This window comes from Nothoprocta perdicaria, unplaced genomic scaffold, assembly GCF_003342845.1.
Source record: "Nothoprocta perdicaria isolate Ctin4 unplaced genomic scaffold, notPer1 scaffold_161, whole genome shotgun sequence".
Lineage (NCBI taxonomy): Eukaryota > Metazoa > Chordata > Aves > Tinamiformes > Tinamidae > Nothoprocta > Nothoprocta perdicaria.
The window spans coordinates 1,106,053-1,132,370 of NW_020454772.1; the positions used below are offsets into that span (position 1 = coordinate 1,106,053).

General features: G+C 38.9%; 1 protein-coding gene across 1 annotated transcript in view; it reads left to right on the forward strand.

Annotated features, from left to right (window-relative positions):
- LOC112944175 (pleckstrin homology domain-containing family A member 5-like) overlaps positions 1 to 26,318 on the forward strand; it is a 150,536-nt gene that overhangs the window by 81,384 nt on the left and 42,834 nt on the right. The window contains exons 3-9 of the mRNA XM_026035559.1: positions 1,600 to 1,683; positions 2,685 to 2,805; positions 8,954 to 9,058; positions 10,999 to 11,071; positions 15,637 to 15,737; positions 16,674 to 16,789; positions 22,721 to 23,188. Coding sequence (XP_025891344.1) covers positions 2,698 to 2,805; positions 8,954 to 9,058; positions 10,999 to 11,071; positions 15,637 to 15,737; positions 16,674 to 16,789; positions 22,721 to 23,188 — 971 coding nt within the window. The 5' untranslated portion in view covers positions 1,600 to 1,683; positions 2,685 to 2,697. The remainder of the gene's footprint in view (positions 1 to 1,599; positions 1,684 to 2,684; positions 2,806 to 8,953; positions 9,059 to 10,998; positions 11,072 to 15,636; positions 15,738 to 16,673; positions 16,790 to 22,720; positions 23,189 to 26,318) is intronic.

Consider the following 26,318-nt stretch of genomic DNA (forward strand, 5'->3'; position numbering starts at 1 on the left):
GGATAACTGAACGGCTGCCTAAATGGGATGTCATGAAGGTTGTGGATGTCCTTGGAGGCTTTTAATGAACTTAGTCCTAGTTTGCAGATTAAGTTCAAAATAAATGCCTTCACCTGCCGTTGCGTTGGAGGGTTATGAAAATAATTATCAAGATCCTCTGCATCTTGCACAGGATTTGGAGGAGTCTTGTCAAAATATGAGCTAAATTAACCTCAAAAATGCAGTATTTTGGATGAGTAATGATGGAGTTTTCAAATGAAAGTGTTTAAAATCCATATATCCAGTCAAACATGCTTACAGCAGCCGTACTTCCTAGTAGTACAAGTTGGATTTTCAGTGATCACTTGTAAGACCTCATTTGCATCAAAGCTCAAGAGAAATCAAAGGCTGTTCTTCATCTTCCTCACCTTGTCTCTGCGAAGCGACTGTACAGATATTGTAATGCTAAAGTGTATTATGGCCCACTGGATTTCATGTCTGCACTGATATTTTTTGCCTTTTATATATAATTAGAGAAAACATCAGCTACACCTTTGTACATCTTGATGTTAGTATGAGTAGCAAGAAAAAATGTATTTTGCCCCAAAATATTAGGATATTTTTGGAAGGCTGACTCTATATGACTTCAGATAGATTCAGAACATTCTCACTTAGGTTTGTGTCACGGCATTCCTTCCTCTCCCCGCTTTTTTCCTCCTCCTGCTCCACGTTTTCCCTTCGGGTTGTGTGTGACCTCCGTGCAGGACGTCCGAGTGTCGCCTGTTCCCGTGTCACCGTGTGCCCGTTGCCCAAAGCGGAGCCTCCGCCGCCTGCCCCAGCTCCGGGCAGCAGCGGCCGTGGAGCAACAGTCCCCGTGACTTGATTTTACATCTTGACCATCACTTTTATAACTTGTTTAGAAGCTAAACTTATAATTCTGTGACTCTTACAACTTAAAATTCCAGTAAACTGCAGCAAAACCAAGAAAAGTTCCCGGAACTGGGTTGTCTCTATGCTCTGGCAGTTTCGGTTTGGGCAGGTTCATGCAAACGCCCTTCAGCCATGAGTATGGCTGGAAATGCTCCCTTAGCCTTTTTGTATGGAGGGAACTTGCGATTAGTCACGCTCTGAAGTTGCCTGATCCAAAGGAATTTTCAGGAAACCCGGGGAATGTGGAGATGGCCGTGCTGAGCCCGCGCTGCCTTGGGAAGCTGGAGGGGTAGAAACCGTCCTGTTTGCAAGCTGAGCTGGGCTCTATGGTTGGAAAAGCTCAAAAGAGGGGCCACAAGGCAGTGAAGACGTCGCTGATAGGGAGAAAATTTATGGTTCTTCTGCCCCTCTTCTGGTACCTTGCACCCAATCAGACTTTTCTCCTCCGTGTTTATTATCTGCTCCAAAATATTTTGTGGGGTATTTAATTCTTTAAATGGTTCTTTTAAGGAGTGTGAGCATTTGCATGGATGGGTTATAAGGGGAGACGTGAAGTTACAGCTCATAACGAAGCGTTGGTGATTGCCTTCGCTGGGCTTGTGTGCTTGTGCTGGATTTATGTAACTGACTTGAAAAGCTCAATATCTAGTCGAGCAGTGTCTATACCAGTTTCTTGTCTCTCCTCCACAGTCATAATGAACGAAAAGTAACCTGCAAGCATCCAGTAACGGGACAGCCGTCGCAGGACAACTGTATTTTTGTTGTGAATGAGCAGTAAGTGACATCTGTTTAAGGCTATACAATATGTATCTTTTAACATGTGTTAATATTGCACTGTGTTCCAGTGATTTCTAATTACAAAGCTTGAAATTTACTTTTCCTGAGTACCAGCAAGGAGACTTTTTAATTATACAAAAATACAAATTATACAAAAATAATCGTTAGTACTAATTTTTAAGATAAAAAAACAAAGCACAGTTTGATTATGTAATATAACCACGTTATGTGGATTTCCATTTGTCACTTGAGTTATTCAGCTGTAGTTTTGGCAAATAGCCTATTTAAAAAAGGAACCAATCCAGTAAATTACCAACAAGGAATCTATTTTTGAATCCTTTAGGGAACATCAAGTTTATTTAATTTATATTGTTTTGCCTAATGCTCTTCTCATTTGTCTGCCTTCTTGGCTGGTCTAGACCTTTTCTGGATAGTTGAGTAATGATTTTTCTTGCTACCTTAGCATTAAGTTTATACTGGACACTGCAAATTCTTTGCTGAAAAAAATTAAATGGTATGAGAAGTGTACAGTGTGGCCCTCCCTGCCATCGAGATACTGTATGTGGGCAGGTATTGGGTGCCCTATTTCTCACCATTGCTGCAGCAACAGAAATAGTGGTTAAAGAAGGGCCTTGAGAGACGTGGAATATGAGAAACTGAACAAACATCATTGCTGTCACACAAGTGGGGCAAGGCCAAATGGGCTCTTTGAAGAACGTTTCTCACCATTTCTGCCTCATGCTCCTAACTGCCTTTCTCCATCCCTTCAACCCCTTAGAATAATAGAGAATTCATCTGTTGTAAATTTAAGTTTCCCTTTGCTGTATAATTTAATGGCCTTTTTAAATCACAGTAAAGGTACCTGTACAATGAAATGTGAACTGCTTAAAAATAGGAAAAGTAGGACACAGTTCCTATTAGGCAACATCTAGAAATGCTTTTTAATAGCAATCTGCAGACACAGCATGTTCTAGTGCTGTTACATATTCTATTTTCAGGACTGCTGCAGCTATGACATCTGAAGAAAAGAAAGAGCGACCAGTAAGCATGATATGTGAAGCTACTAACTATAATTTGACATCAGATTATGCTGCTCATCCCATGAGCCCTGTGGGCAGAGTAAGTCTTGCGTCCAAATTAAATTAAAATATAAATAGTTACTCCATAAGGTGCTAAAGTGCTATTCACAGAGAAACTGGGTTATTAGTGCTCCATCTGAAAGAGGGGGAAAAAAAATCCATATATCTGCTTTAGGGCATTTAGCTCCTTTCACATTTAATTTGGAAACTCAGGTGTTTGAAACAAATTATCACAGAAGCTGCAATTTTTGTTAGAGATCATGGATTGTGTGATTAGTCTATACTTAAATTGTTTATGGAACCTAAACTTCCCAAACAAGTAAGTGTGTGAAACAGCAAAACTTTGAGCAACTACTCAGACATCTGGGTAAACATCATTGTGGCAATGACTAGATGTGCAGGCAATTGAGGAGATTTCTCCAGGTAAAACAGAAGGAGAGCTGTAATTCTCTGCAAGCGGTTGCAGGAGAGATGGGTGTTGAGCATGTGATAGGGATGAAAGCACCTGCATCACGGCTCACATCCACTGGGCTGGGAGTAGAAGTCCCGCATTCCATTCCGTGGCTGCACTAGCTTCATCTTGTCCCAGTTTCTCCCTTGATCCAACTTCAGGGAAGGTAAAGGAGTCCCCTATGATGGATTCCATAATATGTATTTAAGGATTATGGGACTAAGCTGGTGAGAATATTGTGTGCACTTTTTTTGCCTTCTGGAGAGCCTTCATACAAGGAAAGGGCACTTACTGCATAATTAAGTATTTAAGTTCTGTCCTTACCAGTCAAGCAATTTTTTAGAAAAACTGGAACATCAAGTTGACAGCTTTGATCACTGATTAGGGACAAGAGCCTTGTAATGTCTTCTACGTGGCAGATTACAAAAAAGCCCGAAAAAAAGAGTGTGTGTATATATATATATAAAAAATATATATATGTATGTATTTTAGGCATTGAAAATCTTAACTCTGAAAAGTAGAGCATATTAATTCAGTCTGCAAGGGAAAATATAGTTTGGTGTCTGCAGTCTGCTTAATTTTAGAAAGTTTGGATCGAAATAATTTATTTTCATGTTACAGATAGAAGCATTGTAAGCTTGCATCTAGAAAAAACTGCTTTTGGAGTGTTTTTTGAAACGTCGTTTTTGTTGTTGCAAGTGTCTCGTTAGCAAGGCAGAATCCTTGACCTACATTGGAAGACCATTATTTAGGGAAAAAATGCCCTTGCTTTCAAGGAGTGCCTTAATCTATCAGTGTTGCTCGGAAAGAGTCACAGGTGAATTGCAAACAGCAACAAAATGCATACATAGTCTCAAGTTATGTTTAAGTCCATAACTGGCAGGGAGACAATTTAAAAAAATAAGTTGTTTATTTCTTAGACATGTTATGATGTTACTGATTATAGTAGTAGTTTTATAGCAAATGAGTTCTATAGAAACTCATTTTATAGAAAGAACTGTCTAGCAAATGCTTCCAGGTTAAATATAGGAAATGAATTCCAATTTGGGAACACGTTTTGCAAATACATTTTCATCCTTCCCTTTCAAGCAAGCAGTTAAAAGACTGCCCTTCAGCATGTTTATTTCATAGTGTTTTAGAAGGAAATAGGGTTTGCTACAGGGTAATTATTGTAATTTCTTTATATCTTTGATTAATGATACTTTAGCTTCCTGTGGAAATTATTCAATTATGTTTTAAAGAAGCACAAGCTTTTGTGCTACTTTTCATCACTGCTAACCCTTATTCCAGTTATTAAATACACTTAAAATAGTAATGTGATTAATGTGACTATATGTGCAATTACTGTTTATCACTTTCCAATATAAACTTATCTGGGTTGCTGCTACACCACTTTAATAGTGTTGTTTCCAGGAGGCAAATATTTGTGAAGTAGAAGCACAGCTGATATTAGTCAGCCTTGTTTTGGTGGCTCTTTAAGGCTAGCAGTTTGAACAATACAAGTTAAAAGGTAACTGTTTAGAAATGGCTTGCAGGTTGCATCTGGATGCCCCGGCTTGTTCTCTTCTCTGCTTTTATTATTTGTCTCCCCAACAGTAGAGCTTGAAATTCTTGTGCTGTCACATTAAAATCTGAATACAATATGTGGAGGCTCTGTGTATTACAGCATAAGAGGAGAGAAGGAAGTTTTTGGCGAGGAAAATAAATCATGGACTGGAAGGGGGCTCCAGGAGTTTGCTACACCTGTTAATTTTTCAGGTAGTTCACTTTGCAGTCAGGAAAACATCTAATATTGGGAGTTAATGAGGAAATAAGATAAAAGGGTTTTCTTCTAGTACGTTTAGGACAGCTGGGGGATGCGGAGGTATCTTCTGACTTTTATTAATCCTCGCTGACCTAGAATAGGAATGACACTTGGAGAAGATTTTCCTTTTGCCAGAGATACTTACTCGAGTCAGATGCTGCTGCCTAGAGGCTGATGGAACGGAGCGGGTGAGGCAGAGGCCGCCTCTCCCTGGCCCAAGTCCTCCCTCCCCTCCCCGCTGCAGGGAGGCTGCTGGCCGGGTGCTCCAGCAGCTCTGTGCCGCAGCCGAGCGCCCTGTGAGGGCTGCTCCCTCCCTGCCGGCCTGCAGCCCGTTCCTAAGGTCCCCAGCACAGACCTCGGGCTGCAGCAGGGAGCTCCGCAGGCCCGGGATTGCTGCAGGACCTGCACGTTTCCCACCTACTTTTTGAGATGAAGTAGTAGTTTTTATAGTTAAAATCCTCAGTAAGACAAATATGAGTGAGTGTCTTAAACTGCATTTAGGGTACCAGCCCTTTAATGTGTCAGTAATTAGAGCAGGGTAACCCACAGCTGCCTTGATGTTCATGCCTGTCCTCACTCTCAGCAGACCGACACCAATGACTTGCTCAAGGCAACCGGAGCCCCTCGCGTCTCCGCTGCAGCCTGGGTGTGGAGATGGACATGTCCTCAGGACATGGGCAGCTTCCTCAGGACATGGGCAGCTTCCTCAGGACTGCTCTTGGTTCATTTCGAGATAACAGTTTTATCCAGGGAAATCCAGTTTGGGCTACCAGGCAAACCAGGGCCTGGTGAGGCAGAAACACGCGTGGTTTGTGGAGAGCTGCAGTAGCAGGAGGCACAGAAATTGCCTGTGGAATCAGGAAGGCAGCATCGTGTTGGTTTGTGGTTTGGAAGGTCAGCTAAGCCTTAAAGACAGGAAACATGTTTTTAAACATAAGTTGAATAGTGGGGAAATAAATTTCAGTAAATTCTGTGCCACCTACAAACTAGGCAGGGCACAGCTCCCAATGTAAAGGAGCCTGCAGCCCTGGGTACTGCTGATCTGCTGCCCACAGTTCAAAACCCTGCTGGCATTTATTTCCTCCAGGCAGGAGAAAATGAGGATGTAGGGGTCAGATTTTGTATTTCCTTACTCAGTACCTGAGCTGTACTGAGTCCCATAGGCTCAGCTTTCAGAGACGTCGCACAGCTGGGACTGTTGCTCAGAACGAGGGTCAAATGGCACCGAATTTGACTTTCTTTCCCTTATTCAGAAGCCAGAGCTGTGCAGTATGTCCTATGGGGCTGTGCTTTTAGTGCCTTAGAGTGAAAAGTATTTGAACCCTGTCTTTTTTTCTTCTTTCTTTTTTTCCTGTTTCCTCAGTTTGACATGTATTAAAGATGTGCGTGTGAGAAAGCATGAGGTGGCCAGGGATCCCAGGCATAATAAGAGAGAAAGAGGAGAATATAATTTTACAAGTTTGAGGAGTGATAATTAGTTTGTGTGTGTGTATATATATATATATATATATATGCACACACACGTACTCTTCTCTTATATCTCAGTATCTTAAAATATTCATTGTCCTGAGGCTCAGAACTGCTTGTGAACAGATACTCTATTTATGCCGAGTGTGGTATAATAACGGCACGAGTCAAGTAAATAAAATTGGAAGGCATTTGTTGTGATGCTCTGCTCAGTTAATGCAAGTTTGTATTTGCCCCGGGTGAGATGGCCTGTCCTGAGCTCCGTGAGTTTGGAGACAGCCTGCTTTGCTATCAGACCTGCTGAAGAGAAATCTATTTAAGAGATATGGGTTTGCTGGCAGACTTGTACCAGTCATACTGAGACGGTTTGTGTTTTCAGAAGCATCCCCAAGACGTTGACTGTTTTACAGAGGTGGGAGATGTGAAAAGCTCCTCAGCCTTTAGCACCAAATAATAGAGCAGGTAGCAGTGCTGTAACCTGCCCCTCAGTGTCTTCAAGCAGCTCGTGTGCAGTGTGATGGTGTAGAGGCTGTACAGTTAATCTTTCTGTTAAAGGTGCTCTGTATACTTTATATTTTGTCTCTTTTTACAGCTTCATGAATTTAGCCGTCCAGATTTGGGAATGTTGCTCTAGGGCTCTCTCTCAGTTCCATTAGTTTATCTTGGTGTCTTACAAACCTCTACCCATTATGCAGTGATAGAATGTTCTGGGTGAAAATGCTACAGATCAGAATTATTTCTCTCAATTGTTTGCTCAGTTTTGTTTTCCAGTTGTGTTTGGACAAATTTCTGTGTTTCCAAATGAATTTAGAGAGACCCTATTCTTTTATATATCCCCACCAAATTGTTTAAAAAGGAAAGACGAAACAACTTTCCTTTGTTTGATACTTGCTTGTCCTAAATCTACAACACCATGAAGGGCTTTGTAACGTGCTTTTTTTGTCCCACTTTTCAGACTTTGTGGTTTTCATTTAAAGGAGTGGTATTATTGGCAAAAGCTGCCCATTGTTTTGAATTCAGTTTCCAGTTTAGATTATGTGAATCCACAGTGAGGTTCCCTCTGCAGCACATGTGAAGCACAGCACGGTGCTGCCCTGGGTGTTGAGAAAGTTTCTGCAGAGAAACCCTGCGTCCTAATTTGCAGCAGAACCTGATGGGGAACCCATTTGTTCAGCCTTCCTCTTGGAGGATCTCATTTGGGTTCTTTGCATAACCTTATCATTAGGTAAATGCCTCTGTGGTGGCCAGGGCGAAGCACAGGGCTGCATTGTCCGGATTAAAGGGGCGGAATTGGAGGCGAGCCGAGAACACAGCTTGAAAAACTTATTTTGAACGTCCCTTTTGCAGAGTGGGATAGCGTCACTGCCACGTTACTTGGCCCCCGAGTTGCCAGTTCTTACGGAAATTAAAACCAAAATAAATGTTTTGCGATTTTAATTGCAGACCAAGCTTTCTAAACATAAGCTGAAAAGAATGAAGCCTGAATGGCAAAGCACAGGAGCCTTCTTTAGGCCTCTTCCCATTTCTTTTGATTTCTGATGTGAAGGAGGACTGACGTCCTGGAGAGGTTATTTATGCAGTTTCTCTTAACTGCGTGATTCTCTTAACTAACATGATCATTGCATGGCTATGAGGATGTGAAAGGTCCAGTCAAGAGCAGGGATTAGCACTGGTATTACAGAGAAAAAGACTTCAAAGTAGGTCCTAGAGCAAGCAGGTGAAATAATCAATATTCAAACCAAACAAGAGATGATAGAGGGAAAACGCCTTGAGGAGAAGGAAAAGAAAAGAAAAAAGAAAAGAAAAGAAAAGAAAAGAAAAGAAAAGAAAAGAAAAGAAAAGAAAAGAAAAGAAAAGAAAAGAAAAGAAAAGAAAAGAAAAGAAAAGNAAAGAAAAGAAAAGAAAAGAAAAGAAAAGAAAAGAAAAGAAAAGAAAAGAAAAGAAAAGAAAAGAAAAGAAAAGAAAAGAAAAGAAAAGAAAAGAGGGAGGCCCAGTAAGAAGTCTGGAATTATACCTTGTGGAAATCCCAGCATGTTTGCAAGTAGGGCTTTGATGCAAGCAGAGTAGGGGTTTTTTTTTTTTTTCCCCAAATGATGATTTTTTTTCCATAGTTAATATTAGCTCTATTAGTTTTAGTTCTCTCTCTGCAGTTTGGTAGACCTCCTACCTACTTTACAAGAAGGTCAAATAATATATTTTTCTTCTTGGTTTTTTAAAAAAAATCTTTTTAAGTACTTGTCTGGGGAGTTGCCTTTTAAAGTCCTACAGAGGAAAAAGATAGAAATGCTGAAGTCATCACAACCATTACAATAATTACTTATCTAAAAAAGGAATACAGTACATATTCTGCAAACCTCCAGAGAGGCACATATAAGGGAAAGATCATAAAAGAAACTGCATTATCATTTTTCTAAAGTCAACAAATACTGACACAAAGTTTTGTTTAACCTGTTCAATTTAATTTAGACTTCACGATCTTCAAAGAAGGTCCATAATTTTGGGAAGAGATCGAACTCTATAAAGAGGAATCCTAATGCACCCGTCGTCAGGCGTGGCTGGCTCTACAAGCAGGTACTCCCCACCCTCTTCCTTTTGTTTTTGTAAGTTATCTAATATATTTAATGTCTCGAGAACAGTCACTTGTGCAAAATATAATGGTGGGAACATTAACGTGAAGCTGTAAATCAGGAGGAATCAGTACTTTTCTTAAACTAATTATATTTACCTTCTTATTGAATAATGCTCCGTTGAGTAATGACATTAGACAGCTACAGAATAACTGCATTAGTGTATCTGTTACCTCTACAAAATACACAAAGAACTTGAAAAATGCAGGCAGATGCCGGTTGCAGTGTGATGAATTCCTCACTTCGGTGTCAGTTTTTGTCTGGGATGCTTTGCAGTGAATTTCACACGTGTGAAAAGTAGTAAAAACTTATTGGATTGCCCTAAAGATTCTTTCTATTATGTATGTCTCTTTTTTCCTGCCAATAGAGAAATGGCTTTTTTCAAGCCAATAGAGAAATGATAAAAATGCATATTCATCATAAAAATCAGTTGAAAAAAATTTTTACTCTTTTAAAGTCTTTAAGTCTTTAACTCTTTTAAAGTCTTTGCAGAGAAGTTGTTTAAACACAGCTGGAGGAAATAGTGGTTATTACACGGGTAGCGAAAAGACAGGGCAGCTGTTTAATCCTCATGTGCCTCTGTCTGCTGTGTCTAAACCAGGCAGAAAAACCATTCCTGGAGGGTTTCGCTGCCTGCAGGCTCTGGCCATGCAGCAACCTGTTGAGTGACAGGATAAACCCAGTGGAATGCGATAGTCTCCTTAAAACCCAGATCTATCTATTGGCTCGAGACCATTCTGTGCGCTGCAGAATCCGGGGTATTTTCCACAGGCTGAGGTCGGGTTTGTGAGGTTGGTGTCTGGGGGGCTGGGGGCGCCGCGTTCCGACCTGCTGCGCGGCCGGGGACCTCGGCCGGGAGGTGAGGAAGCCGGATCCCGCTTTGTCCCTGCCCGGCCAGCTGTGAAACGGGAGCTGACGGCCATGGAGCGCCTCCAGGCCTCATTAGCGTTGGCTAAATCGCTTTGATGTCCCCAGGAGTGAGGTGCTGTGAAGGGCCCGGTTACCCTGCTTAGGCAAACTTCGGCGGCAAAGGCTTTTTGGAACTTTTGCTGGACACTTTTTCCTAGCTGCTGTTTGCTTTTCCTTGTATTCCCCCTCTTTCAGCTCCTCATCCCACCCCAAGAAGAACAGAGCTTGAAATAAGAGGCTGAAAATTATGCAGACTTTTCTCAAAAAAAGAAAAAAAAATCTTTTAGTTGAGCCATAAGCAGAGCTGCAGATTTCAGTATAGAATCTCTCCTCTTAGTTGTCACAAAAAGCTATTCACTACAGGAATATTGATAATTCACACATACCTTTCTTCCTGCAGCAGATTAACATATTTATTAAATCCAGGCCTAGCAGGATGTGCCTGCTGCAGCGCTTTGGCTTATTTACACTGCAGTGCTGGTGCCAGGCTTCCATTCTCAGCTGTGCAGTGCAAATTGCTTATAAATATAAAAGAAAATGAAATTGCTTTAGGAATAAACTTTATATGAGGAAGAAATTTGTTTCACACGTATGGGTAGTAGCAGAGGACCAAGTTCAGCAGATAGCTTCCTGAGAAAGCAACAAAGAAAGATTTTTTTTAAAGTTTCACCTACTCATTTCCTTTTAACATGTGTATGTAATTTTGGCATTTATTGTGAAATGAAGTCTCCAGCTTGTTAAAAATCTGGCTTTCTTTTAATTATTGAATTATAGTAACCTCAGGCCTCCAGGATTATCATCTTGATGTTCAGTAACAGGTCTGTAATGAGAAATCAGAGATACTTAGTATCTAGGTTTAGCCTTAAAAGTGAACAACTAGCACCCAGCCACAGTTGCAGAGTAGGCAGTTGCCTTTCCAACCTGTTTACTGTTAACAGCCGGTAAGTTTTTCTGTGATCACTTTGACTAATACAGGACAGTACTGGAATGAAGCTGTGGAAGAAGCGATGGTTTGTGCTCTCAGATCTGTGTCTCTTCTACTACAGAGGTAAGTTTCATTCGGGGAAGGTAGGTTCATTTTACTGGAAGCGGAAAGAAAAAGGGAACTTCATTAAAATAAAGCCTGTAAGAGCCCTGATACAACTGTGTGCTTTTATGTTAATTGTAATTTACAGTCTTTTAAAATGAATTTTGACCCTCTACTCAAATAGAGGATAAAGGAAGCTGCTGCTTAACTTAATGAATAAAAGTGGTGTAGCTGCCCATATGCTGACCTGGTGGATATATTATCTTCTATTCTTCCTTTCTTAATCAGCAATTTCACGTAATTGCTTCCTGCCTTTCAGGTATGCTCAAAGGGCAAATCGCATGACAGCCACCTCTTTAATACACTCTTGTTCTGGGCTGTAGGCTTTTCACCATGGCTGTTGTTATGAAGGTTTATAGACCAAGTAAAATCCGACTTCTTGGGCAAATTAAGTATCTGAAAGGGGAACATGCAAGGGCTAGTGAAGGAAGAGTGAAACTCTGACTTGGCCAGATGGAAGGGATATCCCTGACTTTGGGAAATGCAGGAACGGTTAGCGTGTGCTTGGTAAGTGAACAGTTCCATATGAGCAAAAGTCTCTGCTCTACATAGAGAAAAACATAAATCTGCCTCTATGTACCTTTATGTAGCTACATGAGACTTATCTTATTGGGGGTATTTAGCTGCTTATAATTCTAATCTGGAGATCAGTATGTTAGAAAACTGATCCCGGTGACCGATGATTAACTGTGGTACTCCTGAGAAGATAAACAGATGGGATTTGTGCGTATGGGAACTCACTCAATCCTGAAACAAGTTGTACCAAAGTGATTGTTTAATGGGCCTAAGAGCAGAATCTATGGAAGTGAACAGTAAAAGCCATGAGCAGCCTTACAAAGGATATATAGGTAAGAAAGCTTTTCAGTTTGGGATCAGAAATATGGATTGGTGTGAGTAGTGTCGATGGTGATAATGCTGCAAGCAGTATCTGCAGAAGTTAAAATGTTGTTCTGTTAGAAGTGCAGCATGTTCTAAGTGCAGCATGTCTCTACACTTGTCAAGACAAATCAGGTCATGAATGTGCATTTTTAGCTGTTTATTAATTTATAAATTTCAAATCATTGGGATATAATCATTATTATTATCTATATTTATATTATAAATATATAATTCTTTACCCTCAGAAGGTATATTTTTGACTAAACCATTGCTGAGTCACTACAGGGCTACAATTTCAGTCATGGAGACATTGGTTGTGCACTAATTTTACTCTACGTAATTAAGTAGTTGTTTCATATTGTGTGGCTTTTGTTGGAGGATTTTCTTGTTTTAAGCAAGTTTTTAAGCTTTCTCTTCTAGAGGAATCGTTGCTTTAGAGTTAAGACTTAAATTGACCCAAAGAACTGAACGTGAATCTCTCAATAACAAAGCAACCACCAAAATCCAATAAATCCTCCATCTTGGTTTTTTTCCTGAGCTGTGTTTTAAAGTGGACTAAGTAAACTGAAATATAAGAGAATAGTCTAAATTGTCCACATGATAAACTTAATGTTTATCTATTATTCCCTTACTAGGAAGCAGATAAAGCCGATAAATTGGTATTAAGCTCATATATACCAGTAATCTTAAAAATGTTATAAATGACTATTAAAATCAGCAAGCCTGCGTTATAATCCTGTGCTTCAGACTTTGTGTCTGAGATAAATTCAGTCTCGTTCAGAAAGTGAAAAGGGGGATCCCCTAGGATGCTGCATTCCTGGTTGCCTGATTCATTTGAAGAAGAAGTCCCTCAGACTTCTGGAACTTGTTCATTTGGAGTTGCAATGATGGCAGCTAATGCCTAAATCTGTTTTATAGATAAAATGGAAAATGATTTTGTTGTATTTTGTCAGCACTTACACGTTATTGTTTATGCATTTCACTGAGAGGTGTAAAATACTGCCTGCTTCCCTGTAAGGAAGTTATTGTTGAAACAAATAAAAGATTTTAGCACTAGAACAAAGATGTACCATTTTTCTCCTGTTATTCAAATATTGCATGCAAGCAAAAAGGAATGATGCAGTGTCTGGATAAAAGCTGATCTTTTGGGAAACAGATTTTTAAAAGCAAGAAATGGAATGCAGCAGGATGCCCTAACAAAGAGCAAAGTCTTCCAGACGTGCAGCTGTTCCGTGGAAAATGTTTAATGCTTTTGTATGACACCAGTGAGTGCAAGTTGCTTAGAACAAGCAACTCAAAACCTAATCTAGCGGAGGAGGAATATGTTTCCCAAACCCATAGTCCACAGAAAGTAAGAAGCTCCAAATTTGTTACATATTCTGTGAGTAACATGGAGAAACAAATGCTGCTGTTATCGGAGTCAATGTTGGAGTAGTGGCAAGGAGAGGTAGTTTCAAGCTACCTTGTTAGTAGACAGTTGAGTACCTGAAACTAAATCCAGCCCCTGCATTTCTTTCATAAGTTTAAATCAGGGTGCTTTTATAGTTCAGTTCTCCAGTTAGCTATCTAGTTAAGAAAGCCTAACTTTTATGTGGAGCAAATAATGTGAGGCTAATGTAGCTGAGAAGAGCTTTTCCTGAGTAAATAACTGCAGTGAAAAATGTGGCTTTTCAGAATTCAATGGCTTGAACAAGAACCAGAGAAATCCACATATGTGTTAGTCCTTTTGTGTGTTTTTCTATAGCTGGTTTAACTGTAACAAGTATTAATTTTCTGTGCTTGAAATTTTATAATATCTATTTTTCATGTTAATCACACAGATATAGTCACTTATTGTGAGCAGTATCTTGAACTAAGAATATTTGGAGCAGTTTTGAATATTGGTTGGGAATAAAAGTTGTGTATTTGGAAAATAATTAAGATTGACTTTGTGAATCGCATCCAATTATCCCTTTATTAAAGCATAATTGGATTTAAAAGCTGGCTGCGACTTCCAATTAAAATACTAATTTGTAATTTTTATGTATCATTCTAAAATTCTATGTAAAACAATTTTCAGGGGAAATACTTCTTTTGTTGCAAATGATCTAAAACATATATTCTCACAAATGGAGTGTAATTATTGATTGAACACTGTTGGCAAAGAGAATTAAAACCATCTCCTGGCTTAATGTGCCTGACATCAGTCAACAAGTGGAAACACGTGCAAATTGTCTTCAAGGCCAGCAATCAGAAACAGTGTTTTCAAATGCTTCTGCTCTCATAGGCATTGGTAATTTTTTAGCTCAATAGACAAAAGATAGCAGGTATTATTCTTACTGCTGAATTAGAAGGTGGACCCGACTTTCTAGGTTTGAAGTTGCCTGCAGTTGAGCAATGATCCAAAGGAAAACTGCAAGGGAAGCTGTTCAGGGTGGTTTCCATTAAGCGAGGGACTCTGTAAGGTGGCTCACGCAGGCGTTTACACCATGGGCACGTGCAGAGGGATTTTTGCTGCTGCTCTTTCTTTTTTAATACTTACCCATCTCAGGAGAAGGCTGAAGATGGCCCTCTTCAGGTCACCTGTACTTCACTACGCTGAGTATTAGTGGCTTTGGTTTTAGGTCCCTTCCATGTGCTGCTGACCAACAGAAAATCATGGACCCAGATTGGTATAGAACATGCAATATTTACATATAGCCTAACGATTATTTATTTTTTGTTTTCTTATTCTAGTTATTGGTAACCTTAACCAAAATCAAATACACTTAAGCATATGATAAATTAGGACAGATAAGAACCAAAGACCTTCACCCTTTTTTGATAAACGTATTCCTGTTTAATTCATAAAACAAAGAATTTTAAGTACGATATATAGAAAATGGTATATTTTGTTAGAAATACGTATTTTAAAGGTAATGAAACCTTGCATATCCATTTTGCTATATCAGCTGCATAAAGTGTTTGAGGAAAACTGACAAACAAATTGACCAACAAATTTCAGTAGAGGGCATCTTTTTGTGTCAGTGCCACCAGGGTCAGCGTACTAAATATGTCTTCTGAGGTCTCATTACAGATTTCTGCAAATTTCTCACCTTTTATGTTTCATCATTAATCAAAATATCTCCATTCTATATTAAGAAATATTAATGACTCCATAGTTCTTTATTTTAAGAAATGCAGTTGAAGTTGGATTAAAAGCTGATTTTTTCCACTGCAGTGATTTTATTTAGTGTGAGACTTCAGAGGAAAATTTTCCATTTGGAGGAAAGATACTTATTTTGGTTTTCCAGGGGAAACATTCAGGAAATATTCCTCAGAGAGGTAGACCCCCTGTCATTTTCCAGCAAGAAGGACAGGTCTGACTAGTGTGAACCGCATCCAGAAAGGGCTCTGGAGGTGGCAGAATCAAATTCCCTCGCAGCATCATTGATGTCATTGTCATTGCTGTCCTTGCTGGATTTATCACAGAGGGTGGGCTAATGACAGGGTAAAGTCTTCAAGTTTCTCTGGCACGACCCCTGGGCTGACTGTGCTCATCCCTAGCAATGCACTTTTGGATACAGTCGGGTTTTGTTAAATACAAGCTTCCAAGTAATAAGTGCCTGAATGAGAATCTCATGCATCAAAATACTTCATTTTCCTAATCAAGGATTATGTATTTCTAGATGAGAAAGAAGAAGGAATATTGGGTAGCATACTTCTACCCAGTTTTCAGATATCTGTTCTTTCTCCTGAAGACCATATTAACCGCAAATACGCCTTTAAGGTGAGAAAATCCAATTTTTCAGTTCAGTTTTATATCTGAGAGTATGAGTGTGTAGTGATCACAATGTTTGACTGAATATGTTTTTTTTATGCACGGTAGGGCTGACAAACAACTTCTGGATTTTCTTTGAATAATACTGTATCAAAGGATTCTAGTGGTTAGTCAGGTGTAAATACAAGCATCACTATTAGAATAAGGGAAAGGGGAAATATTGTAATATTGTTTATTACTAGCCTTTTAGTTGTAGTACAAGAGTCTGAAATAGTATTTGGATTCTGGAGTTGTGAAGTGCTTCCATAGCTAGATTTTCATTAATGAAGATTATGTGGTTATTTAGATATGTTCTATTTATATATGTAAATAAAATGTGTTTTTTATTATCATTCAAATCACGGCATTGCATGAATCATTGCTAGGAATGTTTCATAGCTGATTTTGTGTTATAAATCAGGTATTATAAGTAAATTACTAAATATTTTCTCCTGACCTATTTTGTTTGTTTGTTTGTGTTATGAGCTCCTTTTGACTATGAGCTTCTTAATGTCTATTACGCTGCACATCACTTATTTACAATGGTAAGTACAAATTAAAATTTACTATACTGTTGCAACTGTGAAAATCTTTACCAAAACATGTTATTTATATTCATTTACATTAATGAATGATCGAGATTTCTTTTTTTAAGAACTGTAAGGGCTTTTAATCGATTGTATTAATGAAGGAGCAACTAGGAAAATTATAAGAAATTATTAAATGTAAATTAATTAAGAGGAACATAGCTAAAATATTTCTTTCAATTTTTTTTCTGATAATACTGTTTTCAGAAATCTTATTAAATAAAAAAGGAATAGAACAAGTAGACAGTAACAACATTTGCCTCTCTTCTTTTACAGAATCATATATTTTTATTGCAATGACCATGTCATTTCCAATCAGGCAGCTCATCCAAACATGAGGACCTATTATTTCTGCACAGATACAGGGAAGGAAATGGAGTTGTGGATGAAAGCCATGACAGATGCAGCACTTGTGCAGACAGAGCCTGTGAAAAGGTAATGTGGATTGGCAAAGCAGTGGATCAATGCATTTTTTTCTTGTATTTATTTGAATGATTTTTGTTTTATTGGGTTTAAATAAAATATAAATCAGCTGAAGTATGTGCTTCTTACGTTTAAGGACCCTTGGTAATTCAGCACTAATGGATAAAACTTTGGCATTGCAAATCTAAGTTCTGTTCTGACTATAGGTGTCTTAAAAGCAGGGGTCTAGAATAAGGAAAACTGATTAGTTAATTTAGTCAGTGGCAACAAATTAAGTGGTACCTGGAGGATGTTGGCTGATGCAGGGTGATGGCTGCTGTCTCTAGTTCTGCTTTTGCACTTTTACTTCCTGCTATTCTGGTGCTAAATTACAAGAAATTTCAAATAAAAACAGGTACCAAAGAAGGAAAAGGTGCAGTTTTTTTCCAGAAAAGTGAATTCACAGAACTTGCTCAATTGAAAGAGATTGTAACTTTCTATTCAATTACCTTACTATATACATAAAGTAATATGCTATATTACCTTACTATATATATATATATATATATAATATACCAAGTATTTCATTTTTTTGTATCAAACAGCACAGTAAAATAGATTGAGACAAAAAAACCCATCATTCTCTGTACTAAATGCAAGATTTCAGCTTGTAGAAGGGATGGCTGGTAGGTCTAGTTTTCATCATTAAGTTGTGTATGATTAGGTGTGGTTTCCTACAAAGATGTGGTGTTAATCTCCTGTAATATGCAGAAAAGGTGATATGCAGAAAAGGGGAACAGAGAGTAAGATAGAATACAAGTAGGTACTTCCTATTTGCCTTAGTTTCACCAGTTTCACTTTAGTTTCTCCATGGCAGACTTTTAAAAGAGATGACAATTAAAATAATGAGGTTACTTTGACAGGATAAAAGTCTCATCTAGATTAGTTAATAATAAACTTCATTTGAAAAAATACGTGTTGGGCTGCACTGTGAGTGCATTGTAAATAGTTGAGGTACCTACAAAAGAAGAGAAGATTTTTTAGTCAGGTAGGTCTAATTTAGTTTAATACTTTTAATTTTCAAACCCTTAGACAAGTGATAGGTAAGTGGGTCGTGATGAATCAATTTGAACCAGTGAATGGACCTTCATTTCTTTAAAAACAATCATTTGTTATGTGCAGTACTGTAAAGATTGAACGTTTGAAGAAGACATCTTTACAGTAGGGGAGAAAACATGTCAAAAACACTATCTCTCTCTGATTAGTTGATCTTTTCATAGTACCTTGTAAGAGACAATGTTCTACAGAAGGTATTTAGTAAATTTCAATATATAAAAAATTATTATAGAATTACTTGTGATATATATTTTAACATAAGAAGCATTCTAAATGAAATTTCAATGTAAATAGTCACTCTTTTATTGGGTTCATTGATACAGGTGTAGAGTCATGTTTGCAGCCTCACAGGGTATCAAGGTATTTAGCAAGCGCTGACCTCCTCTTGATCCGGCTTTGCTGGGATGTTTAGCTTCCTAGGCCAGGCCTCCCCAGTTGCTTTTGTTGTGCCCCAAGTGCCGTTTGCTGCTGTTAGAGGTAGCCCGGCCTCCCCGAATGCTTGGCTGCCGCCTCCTTTCAAAGGACCCATTCCAGGACTGAATTCTCCCTGTTCCAGGGGCCCGACAAGAAACAGCCACAAGGTGAAGGGCTGTCAGTGCTGCTGAGCTTATCTGACACCTTGCCCAGCTACACGTTCTTGCCACCTGCCTTGCCTTGGTGTTGGTGCTTAGCACAAAAATGAGTCATTCGCAATCTAATACCCATGATGAATGGCTTGCCAGCACTCAAGTGTCAGAGACAAGAAAAGCATCTATTTAGCATCAACCTTTTGTTTTAATTCAGGCAAAAAAAAATAGAACAAAATAGCAACTTGACCTCTTTAGGGGGTTTTAATATCCTTAAAGTAATCACTTGATAGAAGATACATTTCAACACCGATGAAGTCTCCTAGATTTTTATGTCTGTTAGCTATAATCGAGAAAATAAAATTGCTCTAACATCTGTTTCTAAAGAATTCATCTTCTGGCTCTCATATTGGACCTTAAAATGAACCATAGAGCATGGCATGATCTTATCCAGAAGAAATCCTGCTTATTCCATGTAAAAATCTGTTAAGTATTAAGCCTTGTATTACCTCATCTCTGAGTAATCTAAAGTTTGGCATGCGGGTGGCTTTCAAGATAAATGGTTTTGGTGGAATCAGAAATTGAGCTGGTGCCTTTTTTCTCAATTCCTTATTATTGTAGAGTTTCTAATATGATATTGACTTTCCAGCAGACCAGCTATTTGAGAAATCATAGCTAATGTTTTTAAGAGACTCTTTTCTCTTTAAAATATATACAAATTAATGTTGAGCCAGTTGTACGTGAATTTTGATGTGAATTGCCCAGTGGTAAATCAGAGTATTTGCAGTATGGTTCTTGAAATTGAGAACTTGAGAGCCTTCTGTGCTGAGGATACTCTGAAAACCTTAACCCAACAATCTGTCAAGCTGTATTATTCAAATTTAAATAATTTCAGTGGTAGGATCTGTGTCTTCATCTTTCTGAGGATAAGAGTTGCTTAGAAGGAAAAGAGATAATAAGAATATTTAAAAAATGAGTAATTTTTTGCTAAGTAGTCCATCAGCTGTTCTCACTTTCCATATGTAAAGAGCCACATAATACAGAAATGAGATGTTGAGTTGGAAAATTAAAATGGAACCATTTATTTAAGAATTCATCTTGAAGTAGTATCAGCTTGCAATGGAGAAACTCCCTCCGATGCAGAGCTGAGGAAAGGACAGCTATTCTGTATTTTGTCCCATGAACTTAACTGTAATTACTGTTTTCTAGGCGCTTTTATTTTGCCTAGATAATAGTTTCAAGTTTAATAATGTCCTGAGGGGACCTATCAAAATAATTGAACATAAATACTTTAATCAGTCAGGAACTACTTAAGCTTATCGCTTAACGTATGATCTGAGGCAGCCTTTCTAGATGAGCAAAACATTTTAGTCATGCGTGCTGTGTCCCTGCAGGCTGTAGTTAAGTTGTACTTATGCTCTTGTATATGTATTTTATGCTCTTGTTTGCTTGCGTTTGTAGATGCTAACAGGCCCCAACCTTGTGATTTACTGGTTCTACCCTGAGTGCAGCCCGATTCCCCTGTTCCCCAGGATTTTTCTGTCCTTTCGATGGCAGCTGCGTGTGCTGCAGAGAAGTTCTGGTTTCTAGAAGTGCTCGTCAGCCTAATGACATCCACGGCGGGGGTTGCCAACCTTGCTGTGCTTGAACAGATGTGTTTTTCTTTTCTTGCGCCACTACCTGCTTAGTTGCCTCACTAGTGATATAGTCTGTCTGTTACAGTGTAATACTGTCTAATGCTAATGTTACAAAAGGAAAACTTTTAGATTAATTTATATATTTTAAACAGTTGGAAATATTATTTTCCTTCTCTGTTTATTCCTGGTTTGTTGATGAAGCCTGTAAATGGTATGCAGCGTATGTTGAAGCCCACTTTGCCTAGGCTTTTTTCTTTTTTTTGTCTCTTCCCTCTCCCATTTTTAAATTACCATGCAAGTCCTGGTGAAGGTGTCTTCACAAACATGGTTTTATGTTTGTTATACTTATATACTCGTTTCTGGTAGTTCTTTCCTATTTGGAATCTCTGCTGTTGAATGAGATCTTTTGCAGACACTTTAGTAGACTGAAATAATCCTTGGATTAAAGGAGAGCCCAGGAGTCTCTATTTATCAATCTGGGTGTCAGTCAGTCAGTCAGTTCACCATCAAACTGGATGTCAAAGAGAAATGCTTGGCTCTGTTGTGTGTAACACAGGCCAGAGAAACAAGTGATACAGATCCTATGGAAAAGAGCTGAGTGATTTTCTTCTTATTCTTTTTTAAGTTAAGATCTCCAGAGGGAAATGCGGTATCATGGGCAGAGCACTGGGTTCAGTCTTGAGTTTGATGCCCATCTGATGCATATCCTGAGAGAAACCAATGTCTCCCTCTGTAAAATGGCAACAGATCTTTTGCTGTAAATCACATATTTTACTATTACTGTGTATATGTGGCTGTGTGTAGGGCATGTACATTAAAAATTGCCTGTGTGCAGAATGGTTTCCAAGATATTACGTATTTTCAAATTCTAGAGTGCTGACTGCGACGTGAAGTTTTTTTGGTTTTGGTAGATAATTTTGGGAAATTGAGGGTTTCCTTATCCACTTTCTTTGAAAAGCGCCTCTAGTATTTGGTAAACCACTGCATAGTGTAGTTTTGAAGCAGAGGGAGGAGACAGTCCAGTTTATTGCATACTGCTGAGAAGTAAGCCAAGCTGAAAAGTTTGGGTCTTCTTAGGAACATTCTTAAAGTCTTGGAAAAAAAGCCCATACTTTTAAAGTGTGGTGGGACACTGGCATGATAGTTCTTTGCTGATACCTGGGAATGATAGAAAAGATGATGTGAGGATGGCAGTTCTGTCAAGTGTCCTTCCTCTCCAGCAAAAAAACCCATAAAAAACATTTCTTTTTTCACTGTTTTCTTTCGTTTTTGCTTTCCTCTAGAAATTACTGCGGGCAGAAATACTGCCAGCTCCTTTCTATTGGCAGAATGTGTCATCTGTATCTAACCTCTGTAGTTAATGGTAAAGAAAATCCATGCTGTGTTTAAGAAACAGTGCTGATGCATGTAACCAAGGCCACACACATGAGATGAGTAGCTCATCAAGTTCATCAGTAGATCATCAAGTAGATCATCAAGTCCCATTGGAACTTGGTACATTGGTACGTGTGTGCTGTCCCAAATAGCTAACCTGGTGGGAACCTTTGTCTTGAATAATTTTTTGGAGAAATGCAGATGGGTTGAATGTTTAGCTTCATGTTCTAGACTGGGCAAGCAAAAATGTGCGCAGTTACATAGGGAGTTGCTCTGCTTGGAAAATTTCTACTTGGAGTATTCTTCACTGAGGTGGTCGTTCTTGTGCTCTTGCTCATTTGTTTGTGTGGTGGCCTTTTGCACGTACAATTGCAAAGAAAAATAATGTATTTGCAAAAAAAAAAAAAAAAAGATGCAAACCTATTTGAAAACTTACTTAACATAACCTTAAACTATATTGGATTTGTTCTTTCTTTTGGTTTATATACACATGTAGTCCTTTAAGAACTTTATCTATTTTCCTCTTTCTCCCTCATATGCCCAAATATGTTGATAGTACATTTTTTGTTTTTTCTGTGTGTGTGTGTGTTTTTGTGTCACCATCTGAACTGGATGTTCAGATCCCAGTTCCAAACAAGATGCAGCTTCATGACATTTTGGAATCTCAAAAGGAGGCTAATAAAACTCCATACAGTGACTGCTCTAGAAATATATACTTATTTCTCTGGTACAGTTCCTCAGTCAGCAGCTATTTTCCTTTATAAAATTAGAGAAGCCACAATCATTTTCCAGAAAGTGTAGAAGAGCCAAAGTGATAACATGCCAGAGAAACCTAATTGATGCCAGCGGCCATGAGAAGCTGTTGTGGGTTTTGCCTTGTTTGTTTGTTTGTTTTGTTTTAAGGAACTCATTACAGGATAAATGCAGTAATTTTGTGAGTCACAGGCTAGTCAGCAACATAATGTGCTCCCATTTTTGAAGCCTGATTTAAAAACAGTCTGAATTTCAGGCTGTTGACATCTGGAAGCTTTGACTCTTACTGAAGGAGGATAATTGGAGCTAGCTTGAAAAATTTCTCCTAACTTTCAATATAGTGAAGAAATAGAGAAGCTTAACAAAAAAATTGATGTTGATTGTTGTGCAAATGTGCCCAGGATTTATCTCGCAGAGCATTTGAGCCCAAAACAACCCTGAAATCACCAAGGGATTCGCTTTATTTTTCTCTACGTGTGTTTTGTTGATGTTACAGCTTGTCATATGTTCCTTTCTAGAGTAGAGAAGCTAACCACTGAAAACACACCACCTCGAGAAACAAATAACATTTCCAACCACCGGGTGCTAATTAAGCCAGAGATGCCAAATAACCAGAAAAACAAAGAAGTGAACAAACACGAGGAGAAGAAAGCTCTGGAAGCTGAGAAATACGGATTCCAGAAAGTCGGGCAAGACAAACCGCTGACGAAGATCAACAGCGTCAAGCTGCATCCTTTGGGGTCGGAATACAGGACCTTGCCCGCCGGCGCCGGCCAGGCCGGGCCCTTCAGGCCCGTGCACCTGAACGGCTCTGAGGCCAGAGCTGCTGGGGGGGCCCTGGCGGAGGCCGGCGACGGAGCCCCGCACGGCGCAGCCCCCTCGTACGCCGACTCCGAGCGGGTCATGCAGAGAACCAATTCCATGCTGCAGCTGGAGCAGTGGATCAAGATACAGAGAGGGAAAGGGCAAGAAGAGGAAACAAGAGGGTAAGGACTGTTTTACTTCTCTATTCATTTTTGTAGCTGGGGTTTCTACTAAAGAGCATTTCCACTTGTATCCCGGCTCGCTCCTTTATGTATTATCAGTCTTTGTCCTGTAAATACATAGTTCATTACTCCTTGTAAGAATTACCAGGATGCTTACTCAGAGAAGTTCCATTAGTTTCCTATTTTATTAGCACTCAGTGATTATTAGGAAGCTTTAAGTTGTTAGTTACTTAATGAATAAATAGAATCCCTTTCAGATGCTAAAAATTTCTCTATCTTAGCAGAGTGAAGGTGTCATCAATCATAAAATTTCTTTTCCTCCTAAAATTTGTTCTTGAAATTGCTCTATCTCTTTGTTTTACTTATGAGGTCTTATAATAAAATTTCATGTAAAATTCTTCAAAATATATTCTAGGCAGCTTTTAACACTTAAACAAGCTTAGTAGAAGAAGGAGAGAATCTTTACCTTAGAGTAAATAATAAATTATTTAAGTTTCTATCTAACTTGATGCTTAAAGCTTTTTTTTTCCTGCTGGAAGAAAACATCTCCCAGTTCTAATATTAAGTTCCCGTGCTTATTTATGAAGATTTAAAATGGTGTGTGAGTGATTGGCAGCATTTAATCTAATGCCTGTAGCACTTCTTCTGTTTGACAGAAGTGTAGGGACGTTGCTTTCTGCCAGGCTTACGGACAGGCAGCTCTACTGGTCATGTACAAAAGCTGATTTCATTAGTTAGAAGCGATGGGGATGGTATCACAGGAGATGCTGTGAAAGTTGACATCTAAGGCCTTCACTTGGAGGTGATCGATAGAGCCGAGATTAAGATCTACTCAAGTTCAGAAGAGCTGTTTTCCCGAAATACTAAATTACAGGCTTGGTGTTTATTTTGTTTCTTGGCAAAGCTGAGGTAATTTCCATTATTCTGCCTTAAGCTTGCCAAAATTTGTTGAAAGTTTTCCCCTTGCCTTTACTCCTTCATTAAATATAATTAGGGCTTGTTAAAGTGTTGTTGCGTCAAGCGGATAGTTTGATCAGGTTTGTGTTTGCGCTACAGCAAGCGGCTTCCGCGCTCGGACGTGTGTTTATTGTGTGCGTTGGGTAACGAGAACGGAGAAAGCTCTTTCATGCAATTAGGTAATCTAAATTGGGCTGTGAAAAGTGCATCCGCACACTGGAGATGTGAATAGCTCTGCAGGTTTGCGACTGTGCACATTAAAACCTTAGGTCTTTATCCCTCTTATTCGTGATGGTTCTTACCATGACTTTGCATTGGCTGTATTTTGAAACACACTGATTTTACTATGAGAATTGGAAGTGCTATTAAGAATATATTACTTCTCAGAAGTATTTTGTTCTTTGGTGTTTATGATTGAACTATGAATGGCATGGATTGCACAAGAAGTATTCTTAGATCTTCAATTCCATATAAAACTGCCAAAGAAAAAGAGAAATTGTCTTTATAGCATCCTCCACACGTTGATGTGTGGAGGTTGCATTGGAGAATTAAAAGAATTTCTAGTGTGTAGTAGTCTCTAAAAGGTGGCTTCATTTAAATTTTAAATTTTGGCTTGGTTTGGATGGCCAGATTAAGGCTGGAGACAGAAATTTAAGTAGAATTGAACTCGGTGACAGAGAGTAGAAAGAAGCTCCAGATTAAGCGTAGCTTAAAGCTTAAGCTTAAGGTTTGGAGGGAAAGTGGCAAGATAGTTTTCATAAGGGCTGTTGAATTCCAGAATTCTGTTTTTGAGGAAGGCAGTCCTTGCTTGCTGCCCCAAGGCTGCTTTCCAAAACTGCGCTCTCAGGCTCCGGCTGTGTGAGGGGAATCCTCGGGGACCAGATGGGATCCTGGTGATGTGAGAGACTGAAAAAAAAGAGAAGATTAGGACTTCTAGGTGTACTGCAATGTGAAAAGACAGAGTCTTAGTTAAATAAGTATTCATGAAGTAGCTGCTGCTCAGGATGGAGTGAAAAAGATTTATGGAAAAGGTGCTGTTCGTTTAGAGGAACAGGCTGACCTCTTAGCAACTTTGCAACTGCCTCAGAAATTAACGATAGCAACAGGTATTTTAATTTTTGAAGCTGCTATCTGCTGCTTCTGTGGAGAGAGACATCCAGTTTTGCAAGAGCCGCGCGAGCAAGGGGAGCCTTGCAAAATGCAGCACCCCTCTGTATTGGCCTTGTGCTGCTGAGCAGGCTGGCGTCAGTGGGTGACGGGGAGATATCTGCACACAGAGTGGCCCCCCTTAGTGCTCTGGGACACATGAGACATTTGGGGCAGTTGCACAAGGCCGAGTGCATTCGCTAAATGCTTTGCAGCCTGGGGTGCTCTGCGTCATGGTGGCACTGTCCTTTCTGCAGTCAGAAGCTGTAACGCTGTCGAAGAGTTGTGTTTTTTAGGAGGATTCAATGAGAATAAACTATACAATATCAACAGGCTGTTGGGGAATCTTCTATCAGATGATGTAAAATATTCATGTTCTTGGCCTTCTACAGTTTTCATAGTCTAAAAGATGGAAACAGCTTCATAAATGCTCTTGAACATGAGGAATTGCAAGGAGAATTTAAATTCCTCTCTGTGTATTGGAAGCCTCTCACAGCGTTCCTTTAAGTTGCCCAGGACTTTTTAAAAAGGCAACAGGATTAGAGTATTAATTAATAAAATGGGGGAGGAGCTTCAGTGAGAGAAGCTTCGAACTACTGGATTTCTTCATGAAAACCTCAAACTGCAGCAAAGTCATTTCTAGTAGATAAAATAGTATTTTGAAAGTCAGGAATTGAACCCCAGAGCATCTTGGTGGTTTGATTTTTAAATAAGGAGATAGAAAGAAAGCCTTATGTAATGATAATTGCCATCGATTATGAATAATTATCATAACATGCTTATAAACACTTATCTGTAATTATATATATTATATGGGATATATTAATATTATAAAATACATAATTAATACATTATGTAATATATATTTTATTATCATAATTAACATTAGTAAGGTCTTATAGTTAATGACATGAAGAAATATAGAGTTATTTAAGCAGATTTTAGTGATGGAACAGGATGAAGAATCTATTTCCTTGTTTTTGGTCACAGACTTCTTGGTGATTCGAAGCCCAAAAATGCAAATTTT